General features: G+C 50.3%; 1 protein-coding gene across 1 annotated transcript in view; it reads left to right on the plus strand.

The window, feature by feature from the left end:
• Positions 1-13,865, plus strand: part of CCDC12 (coiled-coil domain containing 12) — a 32,246-nt gene that overhangs the window by 5,353 nt on the left and 13,028 nt on the right. The window contains exon 2 of the mRNA XM_077271765.1: positions 2,579-2,637. Within this exon, the coding sequence (XP_077127880.1) occupies positions 2,579-2,637 (59 nt within the window). The remainder of the gene's footprint in view (positions 1-2,578; positions 2,638-13,865) is intronic.

Here is a 13,865-nt window from a genome sequence, read left to right on the forward strand (position 1 = left end):
TCTGTGTCGAAACACGTCCAGTTATCCACCACATTTGGATCCTTCAAAAGAAACCTGAAAACTCTCCTCTACAAAGAAGCTTACAGCCTGTAAAGACTACACGGCCACCTCAACACCACTGGAGCTACTGCAACCCTTGACCTACTGTCTCCTTCCCCGTAATCCTGTAGAATGTAAGCCCCCAAGGACAGGGTCCTCTTCCCTCTGTACCAGTCTGTCATTGTTAGCTTGTTTACTGTAAGTGATACTTGCATTTTGATGTAACCCCTTCTCATGTACAGCACTATGGAATTAATGGTGCTATATAAATAATAGTAATCTCGCACTGCTGCTGCCCCGGGGCTGGGGAGATCCGTCAGATGGAAATGCCCATAGCAGGATGAAGCCTGTATAATAATTGTCTGCGCTGCTGGAGAGGCGTCTCGCGCTGCGATATCCTTAGGTCATTTGTTTCACTGCAGCACTGACATCTTTATCATTTTACAGCATAATGTGCTGAGGATCAGGAGTCCTCTTCCTGGTGGGGGTGTACTGGGGCCAATGTACCATTTCACCTTTATATTTTTGGGTTTTGATTACAGTGATCATTATAAAGCGGAAATGATCCTGCACATCAGTAAGATTATGTCCAGATCACATTATTTTATTTATGTTTTTTAATTGGTGAAAGAAGTTCAAGACTTGGTAAAAACAACCATATGTTTTTTTTTGTTTTTTTTTACTTGTCCATTAATGCAACTGGGTGGGTCTTGTTTTTTTGCTGTTGTTTTTTGCTACGGTTTTGGGGGCTGTAAGACCTGCATTTTATGTTCTCGGTGGTTGTGGTGACTGAAATAACATAGTTCTGACATTTGTTTTCTTTTTCGTCATGACATTTACCATTCGGGTTAAAGCTTCGATTGTGATGGGACTTTTAGGGATATAACAAATATGGTTGTGGAGGTTTTTTTTATTTTGGGGAAAAGCAGATTAATTTCAAAACTTATTTCTAAACTTTTTTTTTTTTTTTCTTTTTTCAACTTGAATCTTTGATCGTCTGCTGGATTGTGCTGTAAACTGCGGTATTACAGTACACGATCATGGTCTCCCTTGACTAGCATAGAACGACGGAGGTTTTCATCAGACCCCGGCTGTCATAGCTGATGCCCCACGACTGTATCATGGGGGGCTAATAGGAGCTGTCGCACCCCTCGGCTTTGATGTCATTTAAATGCCACTGTGAGAGATTGACCGCAGTGTCAGTTAACAGCCGGAGCGCGGGTCCTGAGCCCCCTTCACATGCGCTCCCCCCAGTGCAGGACGCACAGGTACACCTATATGTGTGGAGGAAATTACTGTACACAGAATGGCTGATTATATTACACTGCGCCATGTCCTCCCTGATAGGAGCCTCATAGTGTGGGGGGCAGTGCGGACCCCTGTGCAAGGTCCATGTACCCTAATATCACTTCTAAATCCATAATAAAAGTTCTGCAACTTTCTCAGACGCTAGGGGATGGGGATTCCTCATTACAGATGTTTTATACATCAGTCTGTGCCAGTGTCACGAAAGCTTGTGCCTCCTGATGGATGTGAGCATCGCCCGCCAGTACTTCTCACAGCTGAGGGTTTGTTACATTTGCATTCACTGTAGATCCTGAGTCCAACTTCCATCAGCAGCCACACAAGTCTTTATCCTGACCAGACTCCGGCAGATGTTACTTGAACTGATACTTAGTAACAAACCCTCAGCTATGAGATGTAGTGGGGTACATGTAGTTTCTGTATGCTGACACCAAGCAGAGGTAGTGCGAATTGTTGGAAATTAAATATGTCTAGGTTTCTGAGCCTCTCCTGACTCTGAGGGTCTGGAGCGCGGACATCTCTTGTGTGATAATAATTTCTCCCCCCCCCCATCCCCGTCCTGTGTGGGAGGAAGCGCAGGATGTGTGCGGGGAGATAGACGGCGACCATGGAAATATCAGCGGCCACTTCCTGACACTTCTGTCACATGATCCGATGCAGATAATGCTCCGGGGGGCGCTGACAGTAGACATCTGGGCTCCAGTGACTTCTGCTGGGTCCGTCATGTGCACTGCTTCTGTTAGGGGGTCTTCTGATCTGTAGGGTATATGACTGTGTTGTATAAATGCGATAGGTGGAGGTTCGGGGGTCCTTCTGTCTTTCGGGTTGAGTTTACTCACCACCATGCTTTACTGTGCCATAAGTGACCTGCAGCGGCCGTTCTCTCCCCTGTATGAGATGTGAATGTTAAGGCAAAATCTGCGTCACATCCTTGTGTGTGGGCTCGGTCTTATATCACAAGCCGCACAGAGGTCGGATAAAGTATGGAGGACACTTTTTGCAGGAAGCATGATGGCGGCAACAGGGCGGCGGAGGCTGTGACTGGCAGGGGGGGCGGCGGAGGCTGTGTCTGGCGGGGGGGCGGCGGAGGCTGTGTCTGGCGGGGGGGCGGCGGAGGCTGTGTCTGGCGCAAGGGGGGCGGCTGTGGCTGTGTCTGGCGCGGGGGGGCGGCGGTCTCTGTCACAGATCTGTGCGGCATCACTGACCCATCTTCTTCTTTTTTTTTTCCTTGTAGTTACGAGAAGATGGCGACCCAGACGGAGATGAGCCCGAGAACAAGGAAGAAAAACACCAGTCAGTTCCTATGTAATATATGTAGTGTGTGTAATATATACTCGTACAAGGCTGAGGCATAAATAATCCACACTCTGGCTGTACAATTTATTTTAATCAACTTTCAGAAAAAACCAATACTTAATTTTTCATAAAGTTTTAGTTTTTAATAGACAAAGTGTATCTGTCCGCATGCTTTTCTATTCCCTCATTAAAAAATATTTTAGGCTGAGGTCCGGTCAGGAATGCACCGCTGTCCTCACCTCGTCTTCAGACATGAATCTTCGCCCTTGAAGGGATCAAGCAGGTGATGGCGCTTCCTCCTTATAGTCCTGATCCTGCTATAGCAGACGATCACCTCAGTCCGGCTCCTTCCTCCTTGTAGTCCTGATCCTGCTATACCGGACGATCACCTCAGTCTGGCTCCTTCCTCCTTGTAGTCCTGATCCTGCTATACCTGACGATCACCTCAGTCCGGCTCCTTCCTCCTTGTAGTCCTGATCCTGCTATACCGGACGATCACCTCAGTCTGGCTCCTTCCTCCTTGTAGTCCTGATCCTGCTATACCTGACGATCACCTCAGTCCGGCTCCTTCCTCCTTGTAGTCCTGATCCTGCTATACCGGACGATCACCTCAGTCCGGCTCCTTCCTCCTTGTAGTCCTGATCCTGCTATACCGGATGATCACCTTAGTCCGGCTCCTTCCTCCTTGTAGTCCTGATCCTGCTATACCGGACGATCACCTCAGTCCGGCTCCTTCCTCCTTGTAGTCCTGATCCTGCTATACCGGACGATCACCTCAGTCCGGCTCCTTCCTCCTTGTAGTCCTGATCCTGCTATACCTGACGATCACCTCAGTCCGGCTCCTTCCTCCTTGTAGTCCTGATCCTGCTATACCAGATGATCACCTCGGAGTCCGGCTCCTTCCTCCTTGTAGTCCTGATCCTGCTATACCGGACGATCACCTCAGTCCGGCTCCTTCCTCCTTGTAGTCCTGATCCTGCTATACCGGACATCACCTCAGTCCGGCTCCTTCCTCCTTGTAGTCCTGATCCTGCTATACCGGACGATCACCTCAGTCCGGCTCCTTCCTCCTTGTAGTCCTGATCCTGCTATACCGGACGATCACCTCAGTCCGGCTCCTTCCTCCTTGTAGTCCTGATCCTGCTATACCGGACGATCACCTCAGTCCGGCTCCTTCCTCCTTGTAGTCCTGATCCTGCTATACCGGACATCACCTCAGTCCGGCTCCTTCCTCCTTGTAGTCCTGATCCTGCTATACCGGACGATCACCTCAGAGTCCGGCTCCTTCCTCCTTGTAGTCCTGATCCTGCTATACCAGATGATCACCTCGGAGTCCGGCTCCTTCCTCCTTCCTCCTTGTAGTCCTGATCCTGCTATACCAGACGATCACCTCAGTCCGGCTCCTTCCTCCTTGTAGTCCTGATCCTGCTATACCGGACATCACCTCAGTCCGGCTCCTTCCTCCTTGTAGTCCTGATCCTGCTATACCGGACGATCACCTTAGTCCGGCTCCTTCCTCCTTGTAGTCCTGATCCTGCTATACCGGACATCACCTCAGTCCGGCTCCTTCCTCCTTGTAGTCCTGATCCTGCTATACCAGACGATCACCTCAGAGTCCGGCTCCTTCCTCCTTGTAGTCCTGATCCTGCTATACCAGATGATCACCTCGGAGTCCGGCTCCTTCCTCCTTGTAGTCCTGATCCTGCTATACCAGACGATCACCTCAGTCCGGCTCCTTCCTCCTTGTAGTCCTGATCCTGCTATACCGGACATCACCTCAGTCCGGCTCCTTCCTCCTTGTAGTCCTGATCCTGCTATACCGGACATCACCTCAGTCCGGCTCCTTCCTCCTTGTAGTCCTGATCCTGCTATACCGGACGATCACCTCAGTCCGGCTCCTTCCTCCTTGTAGTCCTGATCCTGCTATACCGGACGATCACCTCAGTCCGGCTCCTTCCTCCTTGTAGTCCTGATCCTGCTATACCGGACGATCAGCTCAGTCCGGCTCCTTCCTCCTTGTAGTCCTGATCCTGCTATACCGGACGATCACCTCAGTGCGGCTCCTTCCTCCTTGTAGTCCTGATCCTGCTATACCGGACGATCACCTCAGTCTGGCTCCTTCCTCCTTGTAGTCCTGATCCTGCTATACCAGACGATCACCTCAGAGTCCGGCTCCTTCCTCCTTGTAGTCCTGATCCTGCTATACCGGACATCACCTCAGTCCGGCTTCTTCCTCCTTGTAGTCCTGATCCTGCTATACCGGACGATCACCTCAGTCTGGCTCCTTCCTCCTTGTAGTCCTGATCCTGCTATACCAGACGATCACCTCAGAGTCCGGCTCCTTCCTCCTTGTAGTCCTGATCCTGCTATACCGGACATCACCTCAGTCCGGCTCCTTCCTCCTTGTAGTCCTGATCCTGCTATACCGGACGATCACCTCAGTCTGGCTCCTTCCTCCTTGTAGTCCTGATCCTGCTATACCGGACGATCACCTCAGTCCGGCTCCTTCCTCCTTGTAGTCCTGATCCTGCTATACCGGACATCACCTCAGTCCGGCTCCTTCCTCCTTGTAGTCCTGATCCTGCTATAGCAGATGATCACCTCGGAGTCCGGCTCCTTCCTCCTTGTAGTCCTGATCCTGCTATACCAGACGATCACCTCAGTCCGGCTCCTTCCTCCTTGTAGTCCTGATCCTGCTATACCGGACATCACCTCAGTGCGGCTCCTTCCTCCTTGTAGTCCTGATCCTGCTATACCGGACGATCACCTCAGTGCGGCTCCTTCCTCCTTGTAGTCCTGATCCTGCTATACCGGACGATCACCTCAGTCCGGCTCCTTCCTCCTTGTAGTCCTGATCCTGCTATACCGGACGATCAGCTCAGTCCGGCTCCTTCCTCCTTGTAGTCCTGATCCTGCTATACCGGACGATCACCTCAGTCCGGCTCCTTCCTCCTTGTAGTCCTGATCCTGCCATACCGGACATCACCTCAGTCCGGCTCCTTCCTCCTTGTAGTCCTGATCCTGCTATACCGGACATCACCTCAGTCCGGCTCCTGCCTCCTTGTAGTCCTGATCCTGCTATACCGGACATCACCTCAGTCCGGCTCCTTCCTCCTTGTAGTCCTGATCCTGCTATACCGGACATCACCTCAGTCCGGCTTCTTCCTCCTTGTAGTCCTGATCCTGCTATACCGGACGATCACCTCAGTCCGGCTCCTTCCTCCTTGTAGTCCTGATCCTGCTATACCGGACATCACCTCAGTCCGGCTCCTTCCTCCTTGTAGTCCTGATCCTGCTATAGCAGATGATCACCTCGGAGTCCGGCTCCTTCCTCCTTGTAGTCCTGATCCTGCTATACCAGACGATCACCTCAGTCCGGCTCCTTCCTCCTTGTAGTCCTGATCCTGCTATACCGGACGATCACCTCAGTCCGGCTCCTTCCTCCTTGTAGTCCTGATCCTGCTATACCGGACGATCAGCTCAGTCCGGCTCCTTCCTCCTTGTAGTCCTGATCCTGCTATACCGGACGATCACCTCAGTGCGGCTCCTTCCTCCTTGTAGTCCTGATCCTGCTATACCGGACGATCACCTCAGTCTGGCTCCTTCCTCCTTGTAGTCCTGATCCTGCTATACCAGACGATCACCTCAGAGTCCGGCTCCTTCCTCCTTGTAGTCCTGATCCTGCTATACCGGACATCACCTCAGTCCGGCTTCTTCCTCCTTGTAGTCCTGATCCTGCTATACCGGACGATCACCTCAGTCTGGCTCCTTCCTCCTTGTAGTCCTGATCCTGCCATACCGGACGATCAGCTCAGTCCGGCTCCTTCCTCCTTGTAGTCCTGATCCTGCTATACCGGACGATCACCTCAGTCCGGCTCCTTCCTCCTTGTAGTCCTGATCCTGCCATACCGGACGATCAGCTCAGTCCGGCTCCTTCCTCCTTGTAGTCCTGATCCTGCTATACCGGACGATCACCTCAGTGCGGCTCCTTCCTCCTTGTAGTCCTGATCCTGCTATACCGGACGATCACCTCAGTCCGGCTCCTTCCTCCTTGTAGTCCTGATCCTGCTATACCGGACGATCAGCTCAGTCCGGCTCCTTCCTCCTTGTAGTCCTGATCCTGCTATACCGGACGATCACCTCAGTCCGGCTCCTTCCTCCTTGTAGTCCTGATCCTGCTATACCGGACGATCACCTCAGTCTGGCTCCTTCCTCCTTGTAGTTCTGATCCTGCTATACCGGACGATCACCTCAGAGTCCGGCTCCTTCCTCCTTGTAGTCCTGATCCTGCTATACCGGACATCACCTCAGTCCGGCTCCTTCCTCCTTGTAGTCCTGATCCTGCTATACCGGACGATCACCTCAGTCCGGCTCCTTCCTCCTTGTAGTCCTGATCCTGCCATACCGGACATCACCTCAGTCCGGCTCCTTCCTCCTTGTAGTCCTGATCCTGCTATACCGGACGATCACCTCAGTCTGGCTCCTTCCTCCTTGTAGTCCTGATCCTGCTATACCGGACGATCACCTCAGTGCGGCTCCTTCCTCCTTGTAGTCCTGATCCTGCTATACCGGACGATCACCTCAGTCTGGCTCCTTCCTCCTTGTAGTCCTGATCCTGCTATACCAGACGATCACCTCAGAGTCCGGCTCCTTCCTCCTTGTAGTCCTGATCCTGCTATACCGGACATCACCTCAGTCCGGCTTCTTCCTCCTTGTAGTCCTGATCCTGCTATACCGGACGATCACCTCAGTCTGGCTCCTTCCTCCTTGTAGTCCTGATCCTGCTATACCAGACGATCACCTCAGAGTCCGGCTCCTTCCTCCTTGTAGTCCTGATCCTGCTATACCGGACATCACCTCAGTCCGGCTCCTTCCTCCTTGTAGTCCTGATCCTGCTATACCGGACGATCACCTCAGTCTGGCTCCTTCCTCCTTGTAGTCCTGATCCTGCTATACCGGACGATCACCTCAGTCCGGCTCCTTCCTCCTTGTAGTCCTGATCCTGCTATACCGGACATCACCTCAGTCCGGCTCCTTCCTCCTTGTAGTCCTGATCCTGCTATACCGGACATCACCTCAGTCCGGCTCCTTCCTCCTTGTAGTCCTGATCCTGCTATAGCAGATGATCACCTCGGAGTCCGGCTCCTTCCTCCTTGTAGTCCTGATCCTGCTATACCAGACGATCACCTCAGTCCGGCTCCTTCCTCCTTGTAGTCCTGATCCTGCTATACCGGACATCACCTCAGTGCGGCTCCTTCCTCCTTGTAGTCCTGATCCTGCTATACCGGACGATCACCTCAGTGCGGCTCCTTCCTCCTTGTAGTCCTGATCCTGCTATACCGGACGATCACCTCAGTCCGGCTCCTTCCTCCTTGTAGTCCTGATCCTGCTATACCGGACGATCAGCTCAGTCCGGCTCCTTCCTCCTTGTAGTCCTGATCCTGCTATACCGGACGATCACCTCAGTCCGGCTCCTTCCTCCTTGTAGTCCTGATCCTGCCATACCGGACATCACCTCAGTCCGGCTCCTTCCTCCTTGTAGTCCTGATCCTGCTATACCGGACATCACCTCAGTCCGGCTCCTGCCTCTTGCCTGACCTTTGTTCGACCTTCCTTGGTCTTCTCCGTCCAATCACACACTTCTTTGTGAAAAGACACTTTCTCCATACTGTGCACAAATATCGGCACAGACGCCCTCAGACCACAAAAATCAATTCACCACACACTGACATTCTCTCATACAAATCACGAGTGCGGCCACCATTGTTTTCTGCACAGAGGACCTGACAAAACGCGTCCAAACCTGCACAGCAGCGACCGGAGAGACTCGTACAGGAAGCGCTGATGAGACTGATCGGACAGCAGAAGATTCTATGTAACCCGAGTGCGGAAAACTTGTAATTCGCCCTTGTGTGTGTATAAACAGATATACCATCATGGCCAAAAGTGTCAGCACCCTTGTAATTGTTCCAAAAATGAAGTATTTCTCCCAGAACATTATTACATTCCACATGTTTTATTAGACTCAGGTTTATTTCCTCTGTGTGAATTGGAACAATACAAAAAACAGAGAAAAAAGGCAAATTGGACAAATTTCACACACAACACCCAAAATGGGCCGGACAACATTATTGGCGCCCTCCACTTAATATTTGAGTGCACCCCCTTTGGAATAAATAACTGCGATCAATCTCTTCCTATAACCATCACAAGCTTCTTGCACTTCTCAGCTGGAATTTTAGACGATTCTTCTCACAAGCTGCTCCAGGTCGCTCATATGTGAAGGCGTCTTCTCCCAACAGCAATTGTAAGATCTCTCCATAGGTGATCAATGGGATTTAGATCCGGACTCATTGCTGCCACTTCACAACTCTCCAGAGCTTTGTTTCCATCCATTTCTGGGGGCTTCTTAAAGTATGTTTGGGGTCATTGTCCTGCTGAAAGACCCATGACCTAGGATGCAAACCCAGCTTTCTGACACTGGGCGCTACATTGCCACCCAAAATTCTTTGGTGATATTCCTATTTCATCTCTTGCACACAGTCAATGCACCCAGTGCCAGGGGCAGCAAAACAGCTGTGATCCTCCACCATATTTGACTGTAGGTATTGTGTTCTTTTCTTTGTAGGCCTTATTACGTTTTTGATAGAGCTTTTTGGTAAAGCACATCATTCTATCTTGGTCTCATCTGTCCACAAGACGCTTTCCTAGAAGGATTTTGGCTTACTCATTTACCTTTATGCAAACTGCAGTGTAGCATTTTTATGTCTGTGTGTCAGCAGTGGGGTCCTCCTGGGTCTCCTGCCATTGTGTTTTTATTTCATTCACCTGTTGCCGGATAGTTCGCACTGATACTGATGCACACTGAGCTTGAGTTTTTTTGGAATGTGATCGCTCTGCTTATCCACCTTCCGGACTATCCTGCTTTGTGACCTTTCATCAGTTTTTCTCTGTCGTCCATGTCCAAGGTGATTAGCTACAGAGCCATGGGTTGTAAACTTCTTGATTATGTTGCACACCATGGACAAAGGAACATATAGATCCCTGGATATGGACTTGTAACTGAGAATATTGATATTGTTCAACAATTTTTGTTCTCAAGTCCCCAGACCGTTCTCTTCTCCTCTTTCTGTTCTCTATGGTTAGTGTGACACACACAGACACACAATGCAAAGATTGAGGCAACTTCTCCCCTTTTTATCTGGTTACAGGTGTGATTTTCATATTGCCCACCTGTTACTTGCCACAGGTGAGTGTGAATGAGCATCACATGCTGGAAACAAGGTTGCTTACCTACAATTTTGGGGTTTTGTGTGAAAATGTCTAATTTGCCTTTTTTCCTCTTTGTAGTGTTTCAATACACACAAAGGAAATAAATGTGTATAACAAAACATGTGGCATTGTAATAATTTTCTAAGATAAATACTTCATTTTTCTGAAACAATTTCAAGGGTGCCAACACTTTCAGCCATGACTGTATTTGTGTATGTATGATATATATGATATAGTGAAAAGTCGTGGCTGCACGCGTTAATCATTGATTTTTGGTTTCTCATTCGGCACCTCACTACCGGTGTTTAACCCCTGGCCCCCATTTGCTTTTACTATCGTGACAGAGCGGCTGGTGGTGCAGCGCTCACTGATCCCAGCGCGGTCCGGTAATAGAAGCCCCCGAGGTAACAAGTCCGTCCATGACCTTTCTCCTCCTGTATCTTCCCCATCACCTGTGACTGATATTATTGAGAAGTGGAAGAAATGACAGCAACGCGGCCACAAAGTGGAGACCCTGTAACGTTACAGAGCGGGGGGCCGAGTGCTGAGGAGCAGAGGCCAGAAAAGTCACCACCACTGTGCTGCCCCCATAACTGCAGAGGCCAGACCTCCTCTGGTATCCGCACAAACACTGCGCCTCCGCCGGGAGATTCATAGCCAAGCAGCTGCATGCAGCCGTACATCACCAAGCACAATGCTGAGCGTCGGATGGAGTGGTGTAAAGCTGCCACCATTGGACTCTGGAGGAGACGTGTTCTGTGCAGTGACCGATCACACTTCTCTGTCTGATGGAGGAGTCTGACCCCACAAATGTCCTTCTGGATGAAGGGGCAAAAATTCCCACAGACGCCGCCGAAATCTTGTAGAAAATCTTCCCAGAAGAGCAAGAGCCGTTATAGCTGCAGAGGACGACTCCATGTTATGTCTATGGGTGTAGGATGGAGGTCAGACTATGGGGGGCACAGAGTTTTCTCCACATTGTCATTACATATACTATAAAAAAAAAAAAAGCCATCTTCACAGGAGTATAAAAAATTGTTCAAGTTTCATGAAGAAAATTCCCGATTTTCTTCTCTTGATGTTTGATAATTTCCTCGACCGTTTACAGTTTGTTACAGAATTGCGATGTGTCCGAGACCAGGTTCTGCTCCGCACGAGGTGTGCTTTCTTCTGCCCGGGGTGTGCTTTCTTCTGCCCGGGGTGTGCTTTCTTCTGCCCGGGGTGTGCTTTCTTCTGCCCGGGGTGTGCTTTCTTCTGCCCGGGGTGTGCTTCTGCCCAGGGTGTGCTTTCTTCTGCCCGGGGTGTGCTTTCTTCAGCACACACTCGTAGACGTCATTGGGGGAATCTGCGCCTCCTACGGAGGATACTAGGAGATTCGCGCAGGAGATGGGAGTTTCGGGAATTGAAGCACAGTCTTGTCTGCTTGGCCGCCTGAATAACATTCGTTTTCTGTAGAAAGATCCCCGTTGTAGTCTGCAGGATGATAATGGGGGCACTGAACCCATCATATATCTGGCCGCTCGTCTCAGCAGCCGGTCCTGGATGTGATCGGAGACTCGTCAGGACGTGGGCACAATCCTGCAGATAATGGAGTCCTGGGATATCCGCCTCCATCACACAGCCTCAGCCTCACACGTAGTGGTGTGAGTCATGAATCCCCAATGGCTAGGGATAGCACAGGACAAGCAAAGTACAAATAAATAACGGACGAGCTCTAGGGTGATGGAACCTGGGCTGACCGCTGCCCTACGCCTGATAAACGCAACTAGAGATAGCCAGGGAGCGTGCCTACGTTGGTTCTAGACGCCACGCACCAGCCTAAGAGCTAACTAGTACTGCAGAGAAAATAAGACCTCACTTGCCTCCAGAGGAATGAACCCCAAAAGATATAGTTGCCCCCCACATGTATTGACGGTGAAATGAGAGGAAGGCACACACATAGAGATGATATATATAGCTTTAGCAAATTGAGGCCCGCTGTAAACTAGAAAGCAGAAAGATACAAAAGGGGACTGAGCGGTCAGCAAAAAACCCTAATCAAAAAAACCATCCTGAGATTACAAGAACCCATGTGCCAACTCATGGCACATGGGGAGAACCTCAGCCCACTAGAGCTACCAGCTAGCATAGAGACATAATAAGCAAGCTGGACAAAAAACCAAACAACTGAAAATCAGCACTTAGCTTATCCTGAAAGATCTGGGAGCAGGTAGGCAGGAACCAAACAGAGCACATCTGAATACATTGATAGCCGGCAAGGGAATGACAGAAAGGCCAGGTAAAATAGAAAACACCCAGCCTCTGATGGACAGGTGGAAACCAAAGGCCGCAACCCACCAAAGTCACCCAGTACCAGCAGTAACCACCAGAGGGAGCCCACAAACAGAATCCACAACAGTACCCCCCCCCCCTTGAGGAGGGGTCACCGAACCCTCACGAGAACCCCCAGGGCGATCAGGGTGAGCTCTATGGAAGGCGCGGACCAAATCAGTCGCATGAACATCGGAGGCGACCACCCAGGAATTATCCTCCTGACCATAACCCTTCCACTTAACCAAATACTGGAGTTTGTGTCTGGAAACACGAGAATCCAAGATCTTCTCAACAACATACTCCAATTCTCCCTCCACCAGCACCGGAGCAGGAGGCTCAACCGAAGGAACAACGGGCACCTCATACCTCCGCAACAACGACCGATGGAACACATTATGAATAGCAAATGATGCTGGGAGATCCAAACGAAAAGATACAGGGTTAAGAATCTCCGAGATCCTATAAGGACCGATGAACCGAGGCTTGAACTTAGGAGAAGAGACCTTCATAGGGACAAAACGAGAAGACAACCACACCAAATCCCCAACAAGAAGTCGGGGACCCACGCGGCGACGGCGATTAGCAAACTGCTGAGTCTTCTCCTGAGATAACTTCAAATTGTCCACCACGTGATTCCAAATCTGATGTAGCCTGTCCACCACCACGTCCACTCCAGGACAATCCGAAGACTCCACCTGACCAGAGGAAAAACGAGGATGAAACCCCGAATTACAAAAAAAAGGAGAGACCAACGTGGCAGAACTAGCCCGATTATTAAGGGCAAATTCGGCCAGTGGCAAAAAAGCAACCCAGTCATCTTGATCAGCAGAAACAAAACACCTCAAATAAGTTTCCAAGGTCTGATTAGTTCGCTCTGTCTGGCCATTCGTCTGAGGATGGAATGCAGACGAGAAAGACAAATCAATGCCCATCTTGGCACAAAACGTCCGCCAAAATCTAGACACAAACTGGGACCCCCTGTCAGAAACGATATTCTCCGGAATCCCATGCAAACGAACCACGTTCTGAAAAAATAAAGGGACCAACTCAGAGGAGGAGGGCAACTTAGGCAAGGGCACCAAATGAACCATCTTGGAAAAGCGGTCACACAACCCAGATAACGGACATTTTCTGTGAAACCGGGAGATCAGAAATTAAATCCATGGAAATGTGCGTCCAAGGCCTCTTCGGAATGGACAAAGATAACAACAACCCACTGGCCCGAGAACAGCAAGGCTTAGCTCGAGCACACACTTCACAAGACTGCACAAAGGTACGCACATCCCTAGACAAGGAAGGCCACCAAAAAGACCTGGCCACCAAGTCTCTAGTACCAAATATTCCAGGATGACCAGCCAACACAGAAGAATGGACCTCGGAGATGACTCTACTGGTCCAATCATCCGGGACAAACAGTCTTTCTGTGGGACAACGATCCGGTTTATCCACCTGAAACTCCTGCAATGCACGTCGCAAGTCTGGGGATACGGCGGACAATATTACCCCATCCCTAAGGATACCAGTAGGCCCAGAGTCTCCAGGAGAGTCAGGCACAAAACTCCTGGAAAGAGCATCTGCCTTCACATTCTTTGAACCTGGCAGGTATGAAACCACGAAATTGAAACGAGAAAAAAACAACG

This window comes from Ranitomeya variabilis, chromosome 6, assembly GCF_051348905.1.
Source record: "Ranitomeya variabilis isolate aRanVar5 chromosome 6, aRanVar5.hap1, whole genome shotgun sequence".
NCBI lineage: Eukaryota > Metazoa > Chordata > Amphibia > Anura > Dendrobatidae > Ranitomeya > Ranitomeya variabilis.